The 21,519-nt window shown below is 37.0% G+C and overlaps 4 protein-coding genes across 4 annotated transcripts; 2 read left to right on the top strand and 2 right to left on the bottom strand.

Annotated features, from left to right (window-relative positions):
- Positions 1-559: 559 nt before the first annotated feature.
- Positions 560-3,790, top strand: CBG14330 (the record flags this gene model as incomplete). Its single annotated transcript, XM_002644415.2, has 6 exons — positions 560-633; positions 773-870; positions 1,309-1,397; positions 1,881-1,987; positions 2,951-3,044; positions 3,695-3,790. The coding sequence occupies 6 exons, from the start codon at positions 560-562 to the stop codon at positions 3,788-3,790; spliced, it is 558 nt and encodes a 185-aa protein (XP_002644461.2).
- A 1,255-nt stretch (positions 3,791-5,045) lies between these two features.
- Cbr-acr-10 lies at positions 5,046-7,675 on the bottom strand (the record flags this gene model as incomplete). The annotated part of the gene is made up of 11 exons (XM_045239543.1): positions 5,046-5,281; positions 5,327-5,502; positions 5,552-5,655; positions 5,704-5,945; positions 5,990-6,076; positions 6,123-6,238; positions 6,288-6,423; positions 6,766-7,099; positions 7,146-7,190; positions 7,236-7,338; positions 7,584-7,675. The coding sequence occupies 11 exons, from the start codon at positions 7,673-7,675 to the stop codon at positions 5,046-5,048; spliced, it is 1,671 nt and encodes a 556-aa protein (XP_045095394.1).
- An 813-nt stretch (positions 7,676-8,488) lies between these two features.
- Positions 8,489-18,293, bottom strand: Cbr-mop-25.1 (the record flags this gene model as incomplete). Its single annotated transcript, XM_002644413.1, has 7 exons — positions 8,489-8,695; positions 8,853-9,124; positions 9,403-9,508; positions 9,606-9,735; positions 9,789-10,114; positions 10,215-10,378; positions 17,651-18,293. 7 exons carry the CDS (start codon positions 18,291-18,293, stop codon positions 8,489-8,491), a joined length of 1,848 nt encoding a protein of 615 aa, XP_002644459.1.
- Positions 18,294-20,087: 1,794 nt separating this feature from the next.
- CBG14327 lies at positions 20,088-20,864 on the top strand (the record flags this gene model as incomplete). Its single annotated transcript, XM_002644412.2, has 3 exons — positions 20,088-20,178; positions 20,236-20,475; positions 20,614-20,864. 3 exons carry the CDS (start codon positions 20,088-20,090, stop codon positions 20,862-20,864), a joined length of 582 nt encoding a protein of 193 aa, XP_002644458.2.
- Positions 20,865-21,519: the final 655 nt, after the last annotated feature.

The raw sequence follows: 21,519 nt of genomic DNA, 5'->3' as shown, positions 1-21,519 counted from the left end.
ATTCGATTGTCCTGAGACACTTTTTTTTGAATTAGACCTTTGCTTTTAGGAATTCGCGCCAAATCCCAGGGGTCAAGTTTTCTGGACTTTAGAATTGCTTTTGGCTTCTGTGCGTGTGTCACTTTGCGGGTATTTCTATTGTTTTTCTAAAACATATAGCCCCTAGAAAACCTGAAGCTTCACAGAGAATAGTCTTGAAGTTGTTCTCACGAAAAAGTGCTAATTATCGAATCCCCCTTCAGCTTCTCACCCCCGTTTTCTTGGCTATCTGACTCCCTTCTCTTGAAGAACGACGTACATAACGTACAAAAGTTGTTGATGCGCAAATGAGACGAGAAAATCGTTAGGAACAAGAAGGGCAGGCAATTATGTGCATGCGCAAGTTGATAATTAGAGAGAACTAGAGTTGCTTCCACTCAATCACTCAATTCGTTTCTTTTATTTTTCATCCTCCTCAGCCTTCATTAGCGACTGAAAAAAACTCAAACTCTATGTCTATTCTGTCTAAATTTGTCGTAAATTTTATTTTCAAGATTCTTGACTTACCATATGAATAAATATGGGTCCGAATATGGAAATAGAGAAATCAAAAGGAGTGATGCAGGAAATTTTGTACGAGGTTATCGAAAAAAGGTTTGTATTATTTTTGTCGTTGTGTCTTAAGTTTTATGTTGCATGAAATGTCTGAGAAAGTTATAAAAAACATAAAAACGAAAAACAAAAATCAAAAAATTTTATTTTGCCATTTTTTTCTTAACATGATACTTTCCAGCGAATCGTACAAATTTATCCGGATGGCTGACGATCTTCACGATGTCGCCTCGTACCTCAACGATATGCGCATATGTTTTATTGCTCTGACAGTCACAGGTACGAAACTTTAAAAATTTGAAAAGGATCATTATTTGAAAAATAACAAATCTTAAAAAGGGCACGCGCATTACCCAGAAAGCTAGCCTTTCCAAAAAATAATATTCCAGAAATAACTTTTTCAATATTTCCATTATGCCTTGTCCTTCTTCATTTCCATATAATTCCCATCCAGGGTTTTGCCTCAGACATCTCTTCTTTCTGTTTCATAACACGGCGAAGGTCTCGAGCATATGAAATCAGATACTTGAACATGGGATTGTTGTCGAGCGCGTTAGGGATCCGCCTGCTTGTTTTAAAGTCGTAAATCAATTGAGCACATTTGAAGCTCATCTGGCTACCAGGCCCATAAAGTGATTTATTGATGAGATTGAGGATGGGAAGTGAAGATTGTTCCAACAAGTATAATGAGTAGCGGAAAATAATGGAAAATTTCAGGATACATTGTTCTGGTCATTTATCTGTTTGTTTTCTGCTTCCGAAGGAGCCGAAGGAACCAGCCACGTCGTCGCTATGGAGATTATCAAGTGAGAACATGAAATGTGCTACGGAAAAAGTCTGAAATTGATTTAAGCTTACTCTCGAAAATATTTGAGTTCAGATAAATTTAAAAATTTATTTGACGTTCATGGGCTTTTTGTCAAGTAAAAATGACTCAACAATTTGGCAACTGATAAAAATCAAATTGTGAAAATATAAAACACCAAAATTAGTAGCAACATCTAAACTTCTGTAGTGCCCGTATTTCTGGGTTCAATTATCTTGGTTCCTGGGAAACATTTGAGAAAAACCGTAACTGAAAAATGTTTGCAACAGTATGATAAACAATTTATCAGTTAACAAATTTTTTATACCTGCTATAAGAGCCGAGATATCTGACCTCAAAGAAAAAATACAAACTTTTATTCTAAATGACAAAGGAACCACTGAAACTTCCAACCAACACTTATGATACTACACAATGTTCTCAAATTTTCAGAATGATTATAAAATTTTATGAATTATTTCAGCTTGAGAACCAACGCGAGTTCAACAACACACAGACAACCAACGAGGACATGCTAACAAACGTCCGATCCGATGTGAACAGTAGCTACATGGGCCGCAACCATCACAGGTACGATAGTGAAACTTCTAACCAGATTGTGAGAAGGACCCCTCTGAATAATATCGTAACCTTAAGTAATTGATTTTCTAACGACCACGTTTGAAGTGACTGATCAGCGTGTGACTCGTCTAACACTTCCACTCACAGTTTTTTCTCTTTTCGTTCAACCTGATTTCAATCAAAACAACTGATTTCATCTCCAAAACCCCCCCCCCCCCCCCCCACTAATCAATTGAGAATCTTGAGTTTCTAAGGAACGTTCGATTCTGAATTTTCATTATTATGATATTTGAGTTTATATATTTTTCATCACAAAAAAAAACCAAATCATTTCATAATCTTTTTTTTAGAGGACGGATTCGACAAGAAAAGGTGGGGAAAACAAACCGAACTAATTGTTCAATTATCTATCCTATATTTATGTTCAGTTTTTCCATTATTCTGTGCTACTAGCTGGCTGATAGTGATCAAAACTAGACAAGCTTTTTTCATTCATTAAACATAACTCACGCCAACTTTTGATAGTGTCTCACTAAATATTAAAATACTTGAAAACTTGAGAAAAAAAACACAGCATGTTGGATCTTCTTTTATTTCAACTCTTGTGCTCCATGTATTCATTTCGTTGTACACAAAAAATCAAATCAGTAAGATTAGCATGAGATATCATTATCATTTTTGAATCAATGGCTTTTTCACTTAACCGCTGCACTTCAGCAAAAAAAAAGACACCGTTCTTTAGAGAAGCACGACACTTGTAGAAGTTTTTTCTCATATATCTTTTCAATGCATTGTGTGAAATTTTGGTTCAAATTTGCGGTTCAACCTAACCCGTTGTGAATTCTGAATTTGAAATTTGGTTTGATCTTGAACTACCAAAAACGAGAAACGAACTTTCACATTATCGGAGCGTTGTGTTTCCACAGTTTTCTTTTTTTTGCTACCACTTTTAGTAATGCTTTTTTTTGTCAGGTCACATCAGAATACGGCGCCAACGTTCATGCGCCACGGGCACATGAACCATCAGCAGACGACGCGACTCGTGGCGGACAACGACGGATCGGCGGTAGGTTGATTTAGTTTTGAATTTGAAAAACCAAAACTGTCTAAAGTTGGTCTGAAATTGGCAATCTTGAATCAGTTGTTTAAAAAATCCGAGAGTTGGTTGATTACCAAAACTTATCTATCCCAAAAGTGCCTCAATCCAAAATCCGCAATTTTTATTCTGACGGCATTGTGTTAGAAACTATAGCTGGATGCTTCTGATAGAAGGAAAAACATGAGTGAGTTTGAAATTCCTATCATCTAGTTATCCGTATTTTCAAATAAAACAAGAAACATGTTCAATTCAACGAATTTGTACTGTGCCATTTTTAGCAGTTGAAAGCAAAGCAAAAATGAATAGCATCTATTTTGAAGTTTCAATGATATCAGGTCTTCTGTAAAGTTCAGAAATTTTGAATCAAAAGAAGCAAGTTGAATCACCGTAGACATACTGTATTGACCTCAAGCAGCCCATTTCAAGCTCTTATATCTCATTTTTTGTTAGAAAAAATATCAAAAAGTTTTTTTTCTCGCTCTCTCAGTTGACAAAATGGATTAAAGTTGACGATAGGGGGCTTTTTGGAAAATCGAAAAGTCTTAAATGTAATTTTTCCATTTTTAAGAAGAAATTTTAAGTCTGTATGACCCGTTTTGACAATCATAGGTTTTCAGGTGAAACACCAAATACCACACATTACAACGGAGGCACCAACTGAAGAGAAGGCCAAGGTCCCACAACTCGTCAAGGACTCTATCGACTCCAACTAACTTCTCTCAATTTTTCTCTTTTTCCTGTTTTGGTTTCTCATTTGTCTCAATTCTCAAAACAAAGCCTTACAAATCTGCATTTTTGTCATTTCTCCTGAATTTGAAAATGTACGCCATTCTTCCCTTGTTCTCAATGTGCACAAACCAGTCTTCTCTGAGCATATTTCTCTTTTCTGAATTTTATGTCTCAATTCATTCCGATTTCTTGCTACGGTGAAAATATGTTTCCATTTTCTTGAAAGATTTCGTATTCTTCTCTAGAATTAATCAGCAAAAGTACCCACTCATATAGTCCTCCAAGCTTTTTCATCGTCTATACGAGAACATCTCAATTGTCATCTTTCCCGTTTTTTTCTAGAATTTCATCTGATGCAAAAGCAATATTCCTATTTTGTCAGAATTTATTCAGTTACAGATTCTGATATTTTAAGAGGCCCAGAAAATCTCAATTTTTCTCAATTTTAGATTAATCTTCACGCTTTCTCTTTTTAAGCTTTGCCAATATTTTACGCCGTTTCATCCTGGCCCCTCGCGGGTATCATTTATATCCCGAAAATCGTTCTCTCAATTTTTCTCAATTTCTAGACATGATATTGTATTGTAAGATAATTTTTTCCAATTGTTTCAATTACATTGCATTTCTTTCTGCTTCAAATTTTTTTGCATTTGTTCTCCTACTTCTCAAAAAACAAAACAATAAAATTGTAGATTTTTTCAAAGAAAAAGTATTAAAATAAATTTGGCGCTGATTAAAAACGTTTATAGGTACACAACCTGAAGTATTCATTTCTACGTACAGTACTGGTTAATAAGATATGAAAAATACGTATGTCTCTGTTGATTTTCGGTTATTTCAATCATTTTCAGGAATTTGGAGTTTTCGATCATTTTCAAAGTATATTGGAGATTGTAATACAGACCTAGATTGACAAACTTACATTTGCAAATTTTTTTTTTAAATAATCTTGGTTTTTCAGCTATTTTCAGATTGATGAAAGAGACCTGGTTTTCAGGTTTTCAGAACAAATACAGGAAAAAATGTTTTTCAACTTGTTTAGTACGAAAACAGGTTGAAACGTGTGTCTTTCAAAGATTGGCAAATAGCTGAAAAATAAGGAACTTTCCGAAAAATTTTGTGATCGCAGTTTTTAATTTATTGTTTCCTGAGAATGGTAGAAGTAACCGAATGCAACTGAAAAATACGTTTTTGTATATCTTATTGACCGGTACTGTATACAAAAATTCAGAGACCTAATCAAGGCTCAAAATGAGGAGTGGACAAAATCATGCCAAAAAGACACATAATGATTAAAATAGTGATCAACAGAAGACACAGTCTATCCAATGCCATAGCTGCAAACTTCCAGTCTTCCTGCTTGAAAAGATATTTCCGTTGCTTGTCAAGACGACGATTCAGAAGTTTCAGCATTTCATCGATTTGCCGATAATAAGTGATGATCATCATGGAATATGTTGAATATGTGGAATTTTCTGAAAAACAAAGCTCTAGACATTTTCGGAATCATCCATTCTCACTTCTCAACTTTGCATCGTCAATACACTTTTTGATGTACTTTTCAAACTGCGTAAAACGTCGATTCCTTAACGAATGGCTTTTGTTGCCGCTCTTTGTTAGCACCAACGGACGTCGCTCACTTTTTAAAATGCCATCACCCACTTTTCTGTCAAGATGCAAATGCTCAGCAGGCACACTGAAAAAGATAAAATTGATTGAGTAATGGGAAAGTGTGCTTATCTTACCTATGCATCTTTTTGAGAAGTGGTTTTGGACGGGGTGGAAGTGGAAGTGTGTCAGCACTATCGATGGATAACGAGTAGTCAAATTCAGGGATCTTCGGGCAGCACTATAACAAAAAATGGTGAAATCTAATAATTGATGGAACAAAAATTACGTCATCATCACAGTTATCAAAAAATGAAATCTCCTCTCTCGCTTGTACAGTTGCTCTACGCTTTTTATAGAAAACACCAGGACGCTTCATCAAAAGTAACCAAGGAATCCAAATAAGGAAAACTTTGTAGAACAACGGATGCATGTGAATGTTCTGCACTTGTCGATACCGGAAATTGAGTACGGTAATCGTAAATGCGGTGGACACAGAGCTGATTAAAGTGAGCGACGAAAAGAACATTCCTGAAAGCTGAAATAGGCACTGAATGAGATGTTTGTTGGAATACCTAGCAAAGGCACAGATTCAGAAGTAGGCGGTGTCATCTCACTCACAATTGTGACGAAAAAACAGATGGAAAGTAGAATAGTGGTTTCTAAAAAATCACAGAACTGCTCAATTTTTAAAAACTAGATTCTTACGATAACCAATTTTCTCGGACATGTCATGTGCTGGAAGACAGAATCCCATCAGTGTCATTATTGAAATTAAAAGTGATGGAAGGATGATATTGAATAGATAAAATAAAGTTCGTCTTCTGAAAACCACGCTGATGTAAAAAATTTTCATTCAAATGATTCACCTACCTGAGAAACATATAGAATGTTACCGTAGAGTATGGTTCTTTACAGCATGAGTTGAATTTCACATCTTTTACAGCGGGAGCTTTTGTCAAATGCCATTCTCCGCTAGGTGTGTAGGTTGATAAGTCGATGGAGAACTCTGCAGTTTTTTTTTTCATGATCGGTTTGAGGAGAGACTATTTATTTTAATGCCGCTCCAGTATTTTGCCATTTCTCGGTTACAAACGACTTACAGTGTTCGCCAGAATTCTATTTGAAGAGGACTATTTAATTGGAAAATGGTCCACTCTGGGTTTAAAATAATACTTATCATTCATCCGTTTGATCTGAAACTTCTACTTAAATAATCGTTTTGAAATTGAGTTCTGGCCAAAATTGTAGGTCGTTAGTTACCAAAAAATGTTGAAATTTTTGAAACAGCATTAAAATAGGCGGTGTGATAGGTCACTGGCATATATGATCACATTTTCGCCTACATTACCATCTTCATCTTCTTCCGCAATAATACTCAAGTCCAATGCTAACCCGTGATAAGTCCAAGATCCAAACTTCAAATAGCAAACTTGATCATCAAACGGAAAATAAGTAATATCCATTTTACAACTGGCTCGAAAAATGCCCGGCGGTATCCAATTAACCTCTCCGGTATTATAAACGACTTCATTGGATTTGAAAGATGAGTCAAAATCTTCACTGGCACTGTTGTAAAGTAGAATATCAGGTCTCCATATCTGATTTTCACCACCAGCAAAACGAATGCTAGTGATGTTGTCGTATTGTAAAGGGTCCCACTGCAAACGATAATCCATCCACACCTAAAATACTGATTTTGAAAAAAGGAAAATTTTTGTTGAGCCATACATATTTCAGCCAGGCGTTGACTTCAATGATTTGATTCTGTCCATCCTGAAAAAAATTTCGATTTTCAAACAGTAAGTTACAGTCACACACCAAGTTGAGAATTTGCTGAAGAAAAACTTTCATATGAACTTTGAGCACATTTCTTGGGTATCTGACAGGTCTTGCCAATTTCAAATATCCGGTTAATATGTCTCTGAAATTTTATTTAAAAAAATGGTATACTGTATTTCCTCAAATATATCCACGGAAACCGTCATCTTCGAGCTCAGGTATCTCGATTCTTGTGAAAGATATACAAGATTCGTAAACTGGTAAAACATAAGTATATAATTTATCAGTCGACAAATTTCTTATATCTTCTACAAGAATCAAAATAATGAGCTCATAGTTGACGGTTTCGGTTCACTCAAAAAGTTTTAAATTTCAGACAGTGCTTACCTGTACAATTTATTTTCCGCTTTGCTACATTCTGAATAATCTAGAAAAGATACAAAAAACACACAGAACACAAAAAGAAGTCGAATCGACATTCCTATCAAGTGGATAGTGACGGAAAAGACATTGATCAGATATACTCTTAATCTCTAGTGTTTGTTCTTTTCCCACTCCAAATTTATTGCGAATTCAATTGAACAAATTTTGAAAAAATACAAAAAATGAGAAGGGGGATATTTTCACCAAAATTTTTACAAAAATACCAAAGAAACATAATTAAAGGCAGCGGGCGGTTTGGAAATGCACATGTACAGCGAGGGGTTCAATCAGAGTTAAAATGACAATTAGAAAAAAATAATCGGGACAATTATTACCAAAAAAAAGAAACGGGGGAAAACCACAAAAAATGAGCAAAGCGATATGCCGATATCGAAAAATTGTTTGTTTGACCTACAAAATTCTAGACATAATTGTGAATATCAAAAATTGATTGCAAATAAAACAATGCATGGGGATCTGGAAACATTGAGGTGTCTTTGTGACGTCATGTGCTCAGATGTGTGAATGTTACCAGCTCTTCTAAAAATTCTACTCGGGGTGGAAGACAGGATGTTCGATAGTAATCGATAAAAATGGTAAAGTTGTTATGAAAATAAATGTGACATATCTTAATTAGAACATGATTGAAGGTATTTTTTAAAAACGAAAAGTAAGCGAAAATGTTTTGTTCCAAAATAGCAAAGGGCCATGAAATTTGCTGGATTCCCATAGACTACACCAAATTTCACACGATTTGTAACTTGTCAAGTTCTAATAGATGCTTATCAGGTGATTATATAATAATCAAGAGTACACAATTACACCGCCATGCGGGTTTGTGGATGAGTGAACGAAGATATACAGTTATCCTATTGCTGCGACGAAGTGGATGGTGTCGGGTCAGCAAGAGTGACAGCCTCGACACTGGTAATCAACTCGTCCTCCTTCGTCTTATGCTTTTTGGCTTCCTTTGGAGACCCCTTCATTTCTTGAATCTGCTTTATCAGGTAGGCCTTCTCATCATTGAACTGTTCGTCATCGGTACGGTCGTTGTGGAATTCGCCCAAGAATTCGACCTGAAATGAAAAAAATATAAGGTAGGTGCGTTGCTAATTGGTGGAAGGAATTGGTGGAAGATGTTGCGTCCACGTGATATTTAGTGTTTTGGTTTCGTTGTCTCTTTTCTTCGAATCCGGTTCTTTTCAAAAGTTTCGTACTGGAAAGATAACTTACCAGTTTCTCGCGATTGCGGAGAAGAATGTCACAGATTGGCTTCGATTTATTAGGGTTCGCAACGAAAACCTTGAAGACGTGGAAAGCTTCGTATTGGATGTTGCGACTCTTGTCTCTCAACAGCTCCATCAAAACTCTCATGTTTTCCGGATTCGAGATGTATTTATGCATGATGTTGAAGTTGTGACGGTCGAGGAGGAGCTCTCCAAGAAGTTTCAAAGATTGGCGACGAGTGACATAGTTCTTGGAGTTGAGAAGGTTTTGGTATTGAGCTGAATACCGAGAATAATTTTCAAATCTTAAAAATTAGCGTAGAGTCTGTGATAAAGGGGTCCCCACACTGTGAATTTTTGAGCTTAATAATCTCAATTCCTGTGGAAAATATCGATGCTGTTTCAACTAACGATACACTTCTGATATTGTGATTAACAGTTTTTCAGTTGGCAAATTTTTTATATCTCTTACAGGAATGGAGATAAATTAAATCGAAGTTGAAGTTAGGGGCCCTTCTTATACAGGTTTTACGGTATGTATTCCTAAGCGCACTTACCGAAAAATGTGTCGTAGTGGGTTTCGAGAAACTCCGCACAAAGTGTTTTATGTCTAGTCGTTAGTTCTTTGAACGTCGCAAAAGCATCGGACGCAATATCGAAGACCTAAAAATCAAATTAAATGTATGTGGACAATGCCTGGACCCTAGACCCCAACAAAAGGGAACAAGAGGATTTTCCTATCATCTTTTCCCATACTGACCTCACTCTGTACATAATGGAAAAATGTGTAGAAGACGTCGGAGTAGAGGATCATTTTTGCAAGATGGTCGTGACGAATACTCTCTCGAAGCATGAGTCCACAAGTGAGTGCAATATCCGAATTCGTGTATCTGAAAATACGATATGCGTGAGATGGCAGTGCATGTGACGCCAGGTAATGTACCCTTGAACAAGTTGAACTAGAATTTCCGGTCGTGCTCCAAGATACTCGACTGTTGGGGATCGAGTTCCAATTTGGCGACGGAGCAGGTTGTTGAAAATTTGACCGACATCCTTCTTACACTCGAATTCAAATTTGGGGAGCATCTTGACTACCATTGGAAGAATATTGGCATTGTAGATCTCTTGGGCGAGTTGAGCAACTTGGACGACATGGTCCGTTTCCGAATTTGATCCTTCGTTTCCATAGATCAAATTTTTGATCAGAGCAACATTTTTAGCAACTTCCTCCACTGATTTGTCGTATTTCTTGTCACTTACGACGTTACCCTGGAAAATGGGTGATCATTGGTTCAGAAGAATAGTTCAGTATCAGCACAAGTCACAAGAAGTTTCACTGACTACAGTATACCCTTTGATTTTCACTCACGTCTTTGTCCAATTTCGGTGGTGGAAGTTTATCTAGAATAATGAGAACTTCTCTCAAGTTTTTGACAATTTCCGCTGGCGTCTTGTGGCTCTTGCCGAATAACAGCGGCATGACTCTCTGGTACCACTTGCGATCAAAGCGTTTGAAGAACTTTTCTGGGTCTCCTGAAAAGGTGTTCTTTTATAGTTTTTGTTTCGGGGTTCGGTTCAAAGTGAAAATCACGCGGTTCATTTTCTCCGCCCTAAAATACAGGTTGAAAAGATAAAAAATTAGAAAAAAAAATTAAGTGATAGAAAGAAAGCGAAATTGAGAGGGATGGCCGACAAGGAAATTGGAATTGGTGATGGCAAGAATGTGTTAGTATTTTTGTCTTAACAAACTTGAGAAATGCCTGGACACCCAATCACGAGAAGAACATGGGAAGAACTTCGAGAGAGTAGGGGAAAAAGTAGCAGATTTTATGAAAAAATACATAATGTATCACCAACTGATAAGAGAACCCATTGTGTCGGAATCAACCTCGTTTTCTCTATTCAAAAGACATACACTAGAGAGTAGAAATGCATGAAAAAGAGAAAGAGAGCACCCCCTGTATGACACTATATGTTTTCAATCTTTGCTTTTTCCGTTTTTTTTCTAACACATATTGGCAATGTCACCGGATGCAAGGGAGCACATCTTGTGTTCTGAGCAAAGCATAAAGGATCAAAGTGAATTTTAGAAATACCGTACCGGGGAATAAGATATGAAAAAACGTATTTTCGTTGATTCTCCGCCTTTTTGACTATTTTCAGAAGTCTGGAGCTCGCTTTTCATTTTTTCAATCACTGTGAAATTTTTGGAGGGTGTAAAAGAGATCTTGATTGAGAACTTCGCATTTACAGAATTTTTCAAAATTGATATTTTTTCAGTTTATTGGGGACTTCTGAAAAATACCTCTTTTGGTCCGAAAATTTGAAAAGTATTTTCAAAAATTCTGTGAATGCTAAGATTTCAATCAAAGTTCAATCAAAGTTACACTTTTCAAAAATTTAAAAACGATCGAGAATTTAACAGCCGAGCTCCAAGCTTTTGAAGAGCTCCAAACTTTCAAAATGACTGAAAATCAACTGAAAATTACGTTTTTGTTTATCTTTTACAGTAATCTCTGACATCATTCTTGCTAAATGCATTTTAGGAATCAGAAAAATGCAAAAAAATATGGCCTTAGCTTTTTCTCAAACATTTACACAGCATCCACAACGTGTTGACTCACAATGACCATACAGAACTGAAACTAGAATACTATTGACATTCTGGATGACTATCTATCACAAACTAGAACAAAAAACGACTTCGATCATAGACTGTTTGATCTCTATAACTAACTGTCGTAAAACTACGTGACCCGATAGTTTTGTTATAGAAATTGTGAGTCTTATCAAATGTTGCGGTCGACATACGATTTCTCGCGCTTCTCACCAACTATACACACACATTCACATTTTTTTGCTATCGTAGTCAACGCCAACCAGGTGCAATTCATCGGAAGAGCTAACGTTTTCTCTTTCCTCTATTCATAAAAATGTGTAACTCGAGCCGATTGTAGCGTTTCTGTCTGTGTGTGTGTTTGTATACGTGTGCATATTCAAATGCCAAACGTTCAAAAGGAAGAATTTTTCAAACAAAAAATGAGGGAGGAGGGCTCTCGGGCCCTTTGGTCCCGCCGTTTTGGTTGAAGGTGACTAATGAGCCGTCAAACAAGGCTTGTTGAAACAGAAACGAAAAAAAAAAAAGAAACAGAAGCACTGAACACTACTCATAGAAAAGTAGAAACACCCCAGAAAAAAAATGATGGGGGAGAGGGAGAAGAAGGGGGTAGGGAGAGAAAGCTGTGAGAGCCTCAACTTTTGTGGGTATGGTTGTGGGGTGCCCACTGCAGTTTGGGAGGGACCACTTCCTTTTCTCGGACCACTTCCGCAAAAAGGTTTGGGGGCAGTTGATGGCTGCAAGAAGGCGGAACAGCGTCATAACCTTCGCGCTGCTGCTTTTCAGAATTGCAAAACTTTTGTTGTGTTGCAAAGGCGTTTGTCTTGTTTTCAAAAAAAAAGTTGACATGAATGGATGACACCGGAAACGGGGCGCACATATCCTTTCCAAGAAAATATGAAAATTAAAAAAAAAAATATATTTGGATCAGCAGGAACTACCGACCAAAAAATGTTCGGAATGTCTTTTTCAAATTTTTTTTTTGATTTTCGGGATTCAGAATTCTTAAAATTAAAAAATTTCGGAATGTGGGAATTTCATTTTTCCATTATAAATGCGCAAAAAATTGACAAAAGTTTTGGAAAACGTCTTAAAAGCAGAAAGGTGCTCCGCTCGAGACCCGCAAGAAGCTTTTTGCATGCGCTTTTTACACAAGGTGGTTGAAAAGGGTATAATTTCAAAAAATGGGGAAAATTCTGGTCGGAATCTCATTCTGAAAAAATATTTCGCAAAAATTCGTTCCGTATCTTTATCTAATTTTTTTTGTGTTTTCTATATTTTCGAAACTTCAAATTCAAATCCGAACATTCCTGCTACACACGAGATTAAATATAAGAAGAAAAACTCGTCAAATTTCTAGTTAATGATCAAAAGAAAGAAACAAAATTTTGTTCTTACATTTTACTCTAGTAGCACACACATCATCTTCACTCTATAACTGAGTAACAAAATCGTAAACTAGATGAAAACGACCCCAACTGAAAAACACATGATATCATCTTGTTCTTTGTCATTTTTGACGTAGAGACCAACAACGACATCGGAGGGTTTTTTTCGGGTTAAAATAAAGAATAGAAGGAGAAAGGTCGAGGATGCGGACGATGAAAAAAGAAGAGAGGAAAGAAATTGAGAAGAGTGAAAGGAATTAAACGAAATGAAAAGAAGAAGAAGAAGAGGAAGAAGCGCTCTGGCTTTTTTTCTCTTCTGCATCCGATTTTCTGGAAGACGTCTTGTGAAGAATTAATGTTTATTCTAGGTTCCAATAAATCTCATCTTGAATTCAATAAAGATTTCTCTTGATTTTCTAACGAATCTAACCGAAATGTGTCGATTCAAATTCAAATGTGTTCTACTACCAACACACATCGCGGGCGAAAATGAAATCATCACACACTTTCGCGGGGGCGGAAGAAGAAAGAAAAGAAGGTGTTCTTTTCAAATTTGGAAGAGGATTGAGAGAAAAAAAGAAAGACGAAAAAGGAAATGGAAGAAGAAAAAAACAGCGAGTGACCAATAGGAGTTGTTTTTCAGATAGAAACAACTACTTGCGAAACAATAATTTTTCTCTAAATTTTAAACTTTTTCAACTGATGATGCCACATCATATGATGCGGACGATTGTGTGTGTGTGGTTGTGTTTGAACAACTATGCCTGGCGCCGCAAACATTTGCCAGCTGGTTTTATTCTCATTTCAAGCGTTTCAAGGATCGACGAGTTCAGAATTCAGACAACAATTAATAACCTTAAAACTCGGTTCGAAAATTTCAGAAATTCGGGAATCCTAAAATTAAAGTACAAAAGATACGGAGTGCATCATAGTGCAGAAATGAAAATGATTAAAGTAAACACGGAAAAAAAGGAAGAAAAGAAAAGAAAGTCTGCTGGCCTCTCTCCCCAGCTACTCCTCCTTCTCCGTTTTGTCCTCTTGCATTCACTGCGAGGAAGCAAAAAAAAAGATAAAGCAAATGGAACGCGATGAGAAAGAGACAAGTTGTAGAGGCGCGCAGGAAAAGAAGGACCGGGGGTCGAAGCGTGACCGAGTGAGTGAGAAATGGTGACAATCTATTTGAACTACGGAGCCAAAGAGAACCAAAAAATACGAGGCATCGGTGGAGCACCTTTGCATTTTTTGTTGGAAAATTTTTTTTGTTTATATTTCTCTGTCTCTCTCTCTCTCTCTCTCTCTCTCTCTCTCTTCCGAATTTTTTACGATTTTTCCGCCTAGGACTTGCGTGACCTCTATATCCCTGTTCTTTTCTTGTCGACGTTATCGATTTTCGGAGGATCACATCGTCTTCTACTGCCGAATCATCGAGCACAGCAAGGCTGGTGAGTTTTATATTTTAATATTGACAAAAAAAACTTTGAAAAGAATAAACTACTGCTAGATTTCTGAGTGGTTCAAAGTTCCTAGAATCGCTTTCAACGTTTTTCAGTGATTTTCGAAAGTTGAACGCTCCAGAAAATTCAAATAGATTCTCCAACTTTTATATTGAGATTTTCCAATTCATGATTTACTTTCTCGAAAAATGGTTCAGACACTAGATTATCATCAATCAGAAAATCAAACCAACTGAAGAAATGAAAAGTTTTGTGTAACATATCGGAGATTCTAGAAATGATGAAACTATTTCATCGAAAGTGAATCGAATGCAAAAAAGGACATTTTTTATTGGCAATCTTTGATTGCATGTCGTTGAACATCCAGAGAACGTATTCCGATGATGTCATTTTTGGCGAAGCAAAAAAAACTTGTTTCTAAGGACAACTATTAAATTAAAAAACAAAACAGAGCAAATCAAGATTATTCTAACCGTTCTTTAGCTTACATTAACCTGCAGACTGAGCTCAACCATCTCGCTCCCTTCGAGATACATAAAAACCTGTGAATTGATAAAATATTGGTGTCTTATGCTGATCAATTTTTCAGCCTAAATTTTTTTGAAGTTTCAGAAGGAACCAAGACAATTGTGCTCAAAATGAAATTTACTGGAGAAAATACGGAAATTTTATTTACGATTTTGAGAAATTGTCTGTTAGAAAAAACGACTTACTGTTTTTCATTTCGACGCGATACAAAAAAATCGTTCTCGTTCCAAATGAGATTTTGAAAATTCCTGTTTTTGACTACAATTCGAACATATTACGAAATGACCGAAAAATGAGCATTCAAAATTAGGAGATTTCGAAAGAATGAATGAAAAAAAAAACGAGCGCCTAAAGATTTGGAACTTGTTAGATATACGAAGCGGCGCGGCATAATTATAATATTTCATCATTTCGACTAATTTGGGTCGCTTTTGTTGTTCTCGTAAACTGACACGGACGCCGCTCGCAAGATTTTCAGCTGCCAGTGTTTTTGAATTCGACAATACTGCACTACATTCTTCAATTCGGCAGCTAGTATCTGATAATCTTCGATTTTTACATTATTCGCAATTTGGACGAACCTTTATAATCCTTCTCGACTCAAAGTCTTTCTCATCTTATCTGCTGATAGTAATCAATTCTATAAGATTTCTTGACTTCTAAAACTTATCTCGAGCTCGTTCCTCCTATTTTAAATCCTTCTTTCCCTCCAACAGTTCCCCTTTCCCCCTATGTTCCATTTTTTCAAATTCAAACTTATTGACACTTTCCCCGCGCCAGACTCATTACAGTATCCATAATGACCCATGGCTAAGCAGTAGAGGAGTTCGAATTGGACAAGTGAGCAAAATGTCATATGCATAATAAATTCGTTAATGGGATTCTGCTGCCGAAGTGTAAATACTTTTTATGGAGTCGGTGCCAGGTGATGCCGGTGGCGGTGCCAGGTGACACCTCACAGAATGCCCAGCGCACGAACAATTTGGAAAAAAAGTTGTTGATGAGTACCAGTCACGAGTTGGAACCAATCTGTTGACCGTGTTTCTCTATACCGTATCTCATTTTATAGAGCTTCACTGAGCTAAAAGTGGAAGGGAAAAATACGATATTCGCAATTCAGAGAGATCGCGCAGATGAACGCGTAAAGAACCGAGTTGTTTACTGATAACTAAGCTTCGCCTTTTTTGTCATTAGTCCGGGTATTCTCGGGTGAAAAACTGAATAGCAGGGATCTATTCTACAGTATACAACTTTGGTGTTCACAAGCTCATCCGCGCGGTATTTTTGAATTGACAGTAACCCTTGTGTTTATAAATACCATAATTTGAAAACATGAAAACGTTTCTAAAACTGGAACTGCTTTTTGAAACGAACTTCAGAAATACAAAAAATAAAAACAATTTCAAAGAATCTGAATTTTCATAACAAAAACTGAAATTCGTTTTTTGAAAATGTATTCTAAAGTTTGCGATTTTATTATTAGGTTTGTAGCTGAAAAACTGGAATATTTTAATTGTTCAGAATGGTTGAGGTTACTGTAGCTGACAAAAAAACACGATGGAAAAGGCCTTGAATGTCAAAAAAATTGCAGTGATGAAAAACGCACAGATATTGCAATAATGTACCAGAATTTGTAATGTTGTCAGCTCCATCTCATTTTTGTCTTTCTGATGGACTCGAATTTAAAAATAAGCAAGATGTCAGCAAAACAGTAATACTTCCATGAGTGTGCTGTTTCTCAGGCTTAGATAAATCAGAAAATAAGCATCCCTAAGCCTATTAAAAGTATAAAATATATCATCAACGGTTATTTTTTATAAACCCTCAGAAATATAATCCCTTACACAGTTGGGATTCTGTTACACTATCCCAACATCTGTGAATTTTAAATATCGAGCCTCTATTTTTTCTTGGGACTTCTAAACTTTTTTGGAACCTCTAGTTTTTTTTTTGGGACCTCGAAACTAGAAAAGGGCCCGACAATCTACAATACGTCCAAACGTTACAGCCACCCTAGCTTAACTACAATATATTCACCAGAAATATAAACAAAACCTCACTGATTATGAGCTGCATTCCCCCTCCTAAAGTATAGTGATAGAACTTTTTAATTTAAGTTTTTTTCTGAAAATTAACAGTAGTTTCAAAAATTACAGTAATTCAATTTATCGTATTTCTACTAATAGAAACCTACCTAAACCGTCAAATTTGAGCTCAATTATCGCGATTACTGTAAAAAATTTTAAAACTTTGACAACTGTTAGAATATTGGTGATAATATGATGAGTAAATTATCAGTTGACATTTTCTTGCTATTTTTCATAGAAATCAAGATAATTGAGCTCAGATTTGACGGTGTGGGTGGGCTTATGTCGGAGGGAATACGGTATCAGTGACGTCAAAAACTTAGTCGCAGGTTTTAGTTCTTCACCATAGGTCTCTCTTACAGTAGCTCCACGTTTTCATCAAGTACCGCAGGTGCCGTAAAGACTCTGACAGAACGCCACTTGGACCGTCCACTTTGAGCTTATGAATCTCACTTCTTTTGAAAGATGTCAAAAAATTGTCGATTAAGAAAATGTTTATCATGATATCAGCAAGATTTTATTAGTTAACCTATTTTGATATCTTTCACGGAAAATGGGATACATGGGCTCAGTTTTGACGATTCGGGTAGCGTTCTAGTAGAGTGTTTACTGTAGTTGAATTGCTATGTATACTGTAATACCAGCCCAGTACCACATCCTTAGTCAAAAATGTTTTCTAATCCCTCCCGTTCTACCCTCCCAAAAATCCCTCTGAAACAGAATAAACTAACTTTCGTAAATCATCAAAAGTGTCTCGGTTCCACGATTGACCATCTCCGTCAGATAATATCCATATTCCTGTCCTGCGAAAAAATTTGGCGCTGTCACTGGCATGTTTTCCGGACGGACCACTTTCACCTTCTTTTGTTTGGAGTCCTTCTCGGATTTGGTATCTTCTCCTTTTTTCATCGGAATAAGTTTCGCCTCCATTTTGAACATATCCACCAAAGTTTTCGGAGAACCTTTTTTCTTCAGTTCAGCAATTCGGGCTTCCTCTATTTTCGTTTCTTCTTCACTGTCATTTTGTGCAGTTGCCACTGGTGGAAATTTCGAAAAAATAGTCGGACGTGGGCTCACTGATGAATACCCGGTGTCAGAGTTTTGTCGGCAGCGAGCCTCTGCCTGAGCCGAACTGCAAGGTTCGTTGCTATCATAGCCAAGTTCCAATTGATTCGAAGACGAGTAAGAACTATTTGTCCGGACATAACTCTCTTTTTTGATCGGTTTTGGAGTAGAAAAAACAACTTTGACGCCGTTTGTGACAGAATTGGCAGATGGTTGACGATTTCTTTCCGATGGGGCGAAAACTTTCTTAGGAGACATTGTCTTCTCTGGTGGCTCTTCTGGTAACGTTGGCAGTGGTTTCTTATCCATTATGGCTGATACCTGGAAGATGAAGAGTGAGGATAGGCAAAGATTAGAATTGGCGGCTGTGAAACAGGGAGGCGAGAGGAGAGCCGTTACTATTGGCAAACGGTTATACCAGAAAACTGACTGAACGCGCGACCGGCATCGGCCTTGGGGGCGGAGCTATAGACAGCCGAACTAGAGAGTATAGCTTGTGTTAGAGGGTATGTGTGGATGTTCGTTTCGGTATGGAATAATATCAATTGTGATGAGTTAGAGGCTATTGGAGAGACAACTTAAAAGTAGGAGAAGTACGAAATGTTGCTTTATAAACTTAAAATTTAGTAAGAAAGCAAGCTAAACCAAAAAGCCAAAATGGACGATTTTCATTGGTCAAATTCAAAATAATAAAACTAGGCGTTGCGTTGGTCATTGCGACTGAGGGACACATCTTAACAATGACAAAGTGTAACATTTTTGTGGTCCAACATACACAATGAACAGTCTAAACGTCTTAACCAAAAGTTCAACGTTATTGACGACCCGGTTGTTCATCATATTTGTGATAATAAAAAAGGAGTAAGAAAGTGATAACTGTTCTGGCCATCAGAATCCTTGGTCAATTGTATCTTTCGAGAAATTATTATCGAGATATCAGTCACACCTTTCCTTCCTTTTTTTGTAAGATAAACAGTTTACTGTCCGAAAAACTGAAGTGTTCACCCCTCGTATTCTGAATCAAACGATCATAAGAATCGCATGATTTTCTCTTTTCTGTTGGAAGATCCCCAAAAAATGGTTGCTTTCGGCAAAAATACAAAAGCAAAAAGAAATGCACATCCGGTTCCTCGATAATGGGAACAAAGTCAAAAATCGGCAGCAAAAATCATAAACCATCCAAAAAATTGAACTGTTTGGGGAAGCACGTGGAATACAGGAGGAATATGAAACCACTGTTTTATTGCCTCGGTTTTTTTCTCTTTTTTCACATGTACCAAAAAAAGCCAGGAGGGGTTTCGATGAAATGAACAGAGATTAATTTGTGCGTCATAAAAATCGTTTTTTTTTCTGGAATGATTACAGTATCTAGATTTCCGAAAAGAGACAACGGGTAACAGCTATCTTATTCGCAACAGGAGACGTCTTCTCTACCTTCTTTCTCTAGCACCCTCTTCGTTTCTAGCTCTATTTTTAGGGATGGAGGTCAACATCTGCGGACCGTCTTGTGTGTGTTAGTTGATCGTCTTCTGTTCATAGAACGGACCAGTTTATCGATTTTCTGGTATTTTCTGTCGTCTAAAAAACGCGTTCTGGCACTCGCAGAACAATTTGTAAGCTGGTTTTCAGGTGAGTCTTCAAGATGTATGAGTAGAAAATATTTTTGAGTGGTTTCCCATGTAAAACTTATAGTAAAATACAAAACATCTTATTGGAAAATCCCCATCGATCGTTTGTCCGAAGATTATAATAGTCACACCTTCAGCTTGAGATCTTTGACATTTTTTTCAAAAATCATTTGTCATTATCATTATTATCGGAAAAACTTTCTTCTCCACTAGGCCAACACTTTCCATTTTTCTTGAAATTGACACTCCACCGTCGGCCTGCCCTTAAACAATGGAGAGGAGGGGCGTAAAAACAATAGGGGGAAGCTGATAAGTTTGATAGTGAGAAGAGCCATATGGTGCAACAATGATTTTGTGATGATAACAACTTGAACGCATATATAAGTGGTCTGAGGAAGCGGGTTCTAGTCACATTTCGTACTCTCTATCCCTCCCTTAACAGACATATTTTTCAAATATTCTCATTTTTCAGTGCATGCATCATATCTACAACAACGATCTTACTTTGGTCGCATCGCCGAAAGGAAAAACTCAAGTCGTCACAATGGAAGACGAACAACCAAGACGTGAGAAAAATTTATTTGGTTTTTGTGATGTAGGCAATCTTTTTTTTTCCTTTTCAGAATCGTTCTGCACATGGTTTCACAGTTTGAAAGTTCAAATCTGGATTGCATGGCTTGGAGTGTCCGCTGGTATCATGGCCGGAACCGTATTCGCAATTCAGTATCAGAATTGGATCGCCGTCACCATGTGCTTTGTCTCAAGTGCTTTCGCCACACTGGTTCTTCATCTTCATATGGCTTATAAGAAGACTCAAATGGCTGGATGGTCGTCGACAAAGTTGAAATGCATCGCTGCAGTTGGTAAGTTTTTTTAAACGGTTTATGATCGAAGAACGGAAGTAGTGACCTGTTGATTAAAGTTTTTGAATCAACACTTCCTCTTCCGCCTTCCTCACACTATCATCTGCCTTTTACAAAACTAACTTTTCGACATTTCAGGAGCTACCGTATGCTTCGTATCCTTGATCGCTATGGTCTACTGCTTAGTCGTTGCTGGAATCGAACATCAAACTCTCGACCGCGCCGGACTCATGGGAGCCAACCTCTGGATTGCCGCCGTTTGGTTCATGATGACCGCTAAATGGAGTGCTCTCACATGGAGATTTGCCAGAAAGTACCGTGCCTACTGCGATGAAGAAATCCAGCCGCTGCTTGTCGATTCACCTCCAGAGTACTCTGTCATTGTCTAGAAAGCTCTTCTGATGCATGTACATTATTTTCTCAAACTTGGTATAATTTGATATGTGCAGTCTTAAACTGTTCCATTCAGTTCAAAAGTGAAACAGTGGTAGCTACGGGTAGTTCTCTGTCTCTCTGATTTCATAAATATTTTTTCGACATTTTTTGTGGTTTCTATTCAAAAAAAACTTCCATAAAAAAACGACCATCCTGATAATGAGTCCACTGTGAGTTCTTTCATCATCACGTCCATATGATGCAAGCGTGTAAAAAGTTCTGTATGATAACAACCCCACGTTTTATACTTTCTCTTTTTTTCATACTACATTCTGAACATAATAGGTCGTGTGCGCTTTGTACAACAAGAAAAACTAAAAGAAAGAAAAGAAATGTCATTCCGAAACTTTTTTCTTTTTTTTCGATTTTGATAAATTTGATGGATCACTCTATCGTGATGAGGGGTTTGGATAGAAGAGAAACTGTTCTTGTGATTGAAAAAAGACAATACGAAATACAGTATGATGGATGTCAAAATCAAGAAGAGAGACAATTCCGATGATTAAACGTCGCAGATACTATCTACTAGGGACTGGCATTCTCGATTCTTGGGTTTCAACTAGTGGAACCTTACTACAAGATCACTTTTTATGACGCTTTAAAAAGACT

This window comes from Caenorhabditis briggsae (genome assembly GCF_000004555.2).
Source record: "Caenorhabditis briggsae complete genome, chrX, whole genome shotgun sequence".
NCBI lineage: Eukaryota > Metazoa > Nematoda > Chromadorea > Rhabditida > Rhabditidae > Caenorhabditis > Caenorhabditis briggsae.
This window is presented reverse-complemented; position numbering and strand designations above follow the sequence as displayed.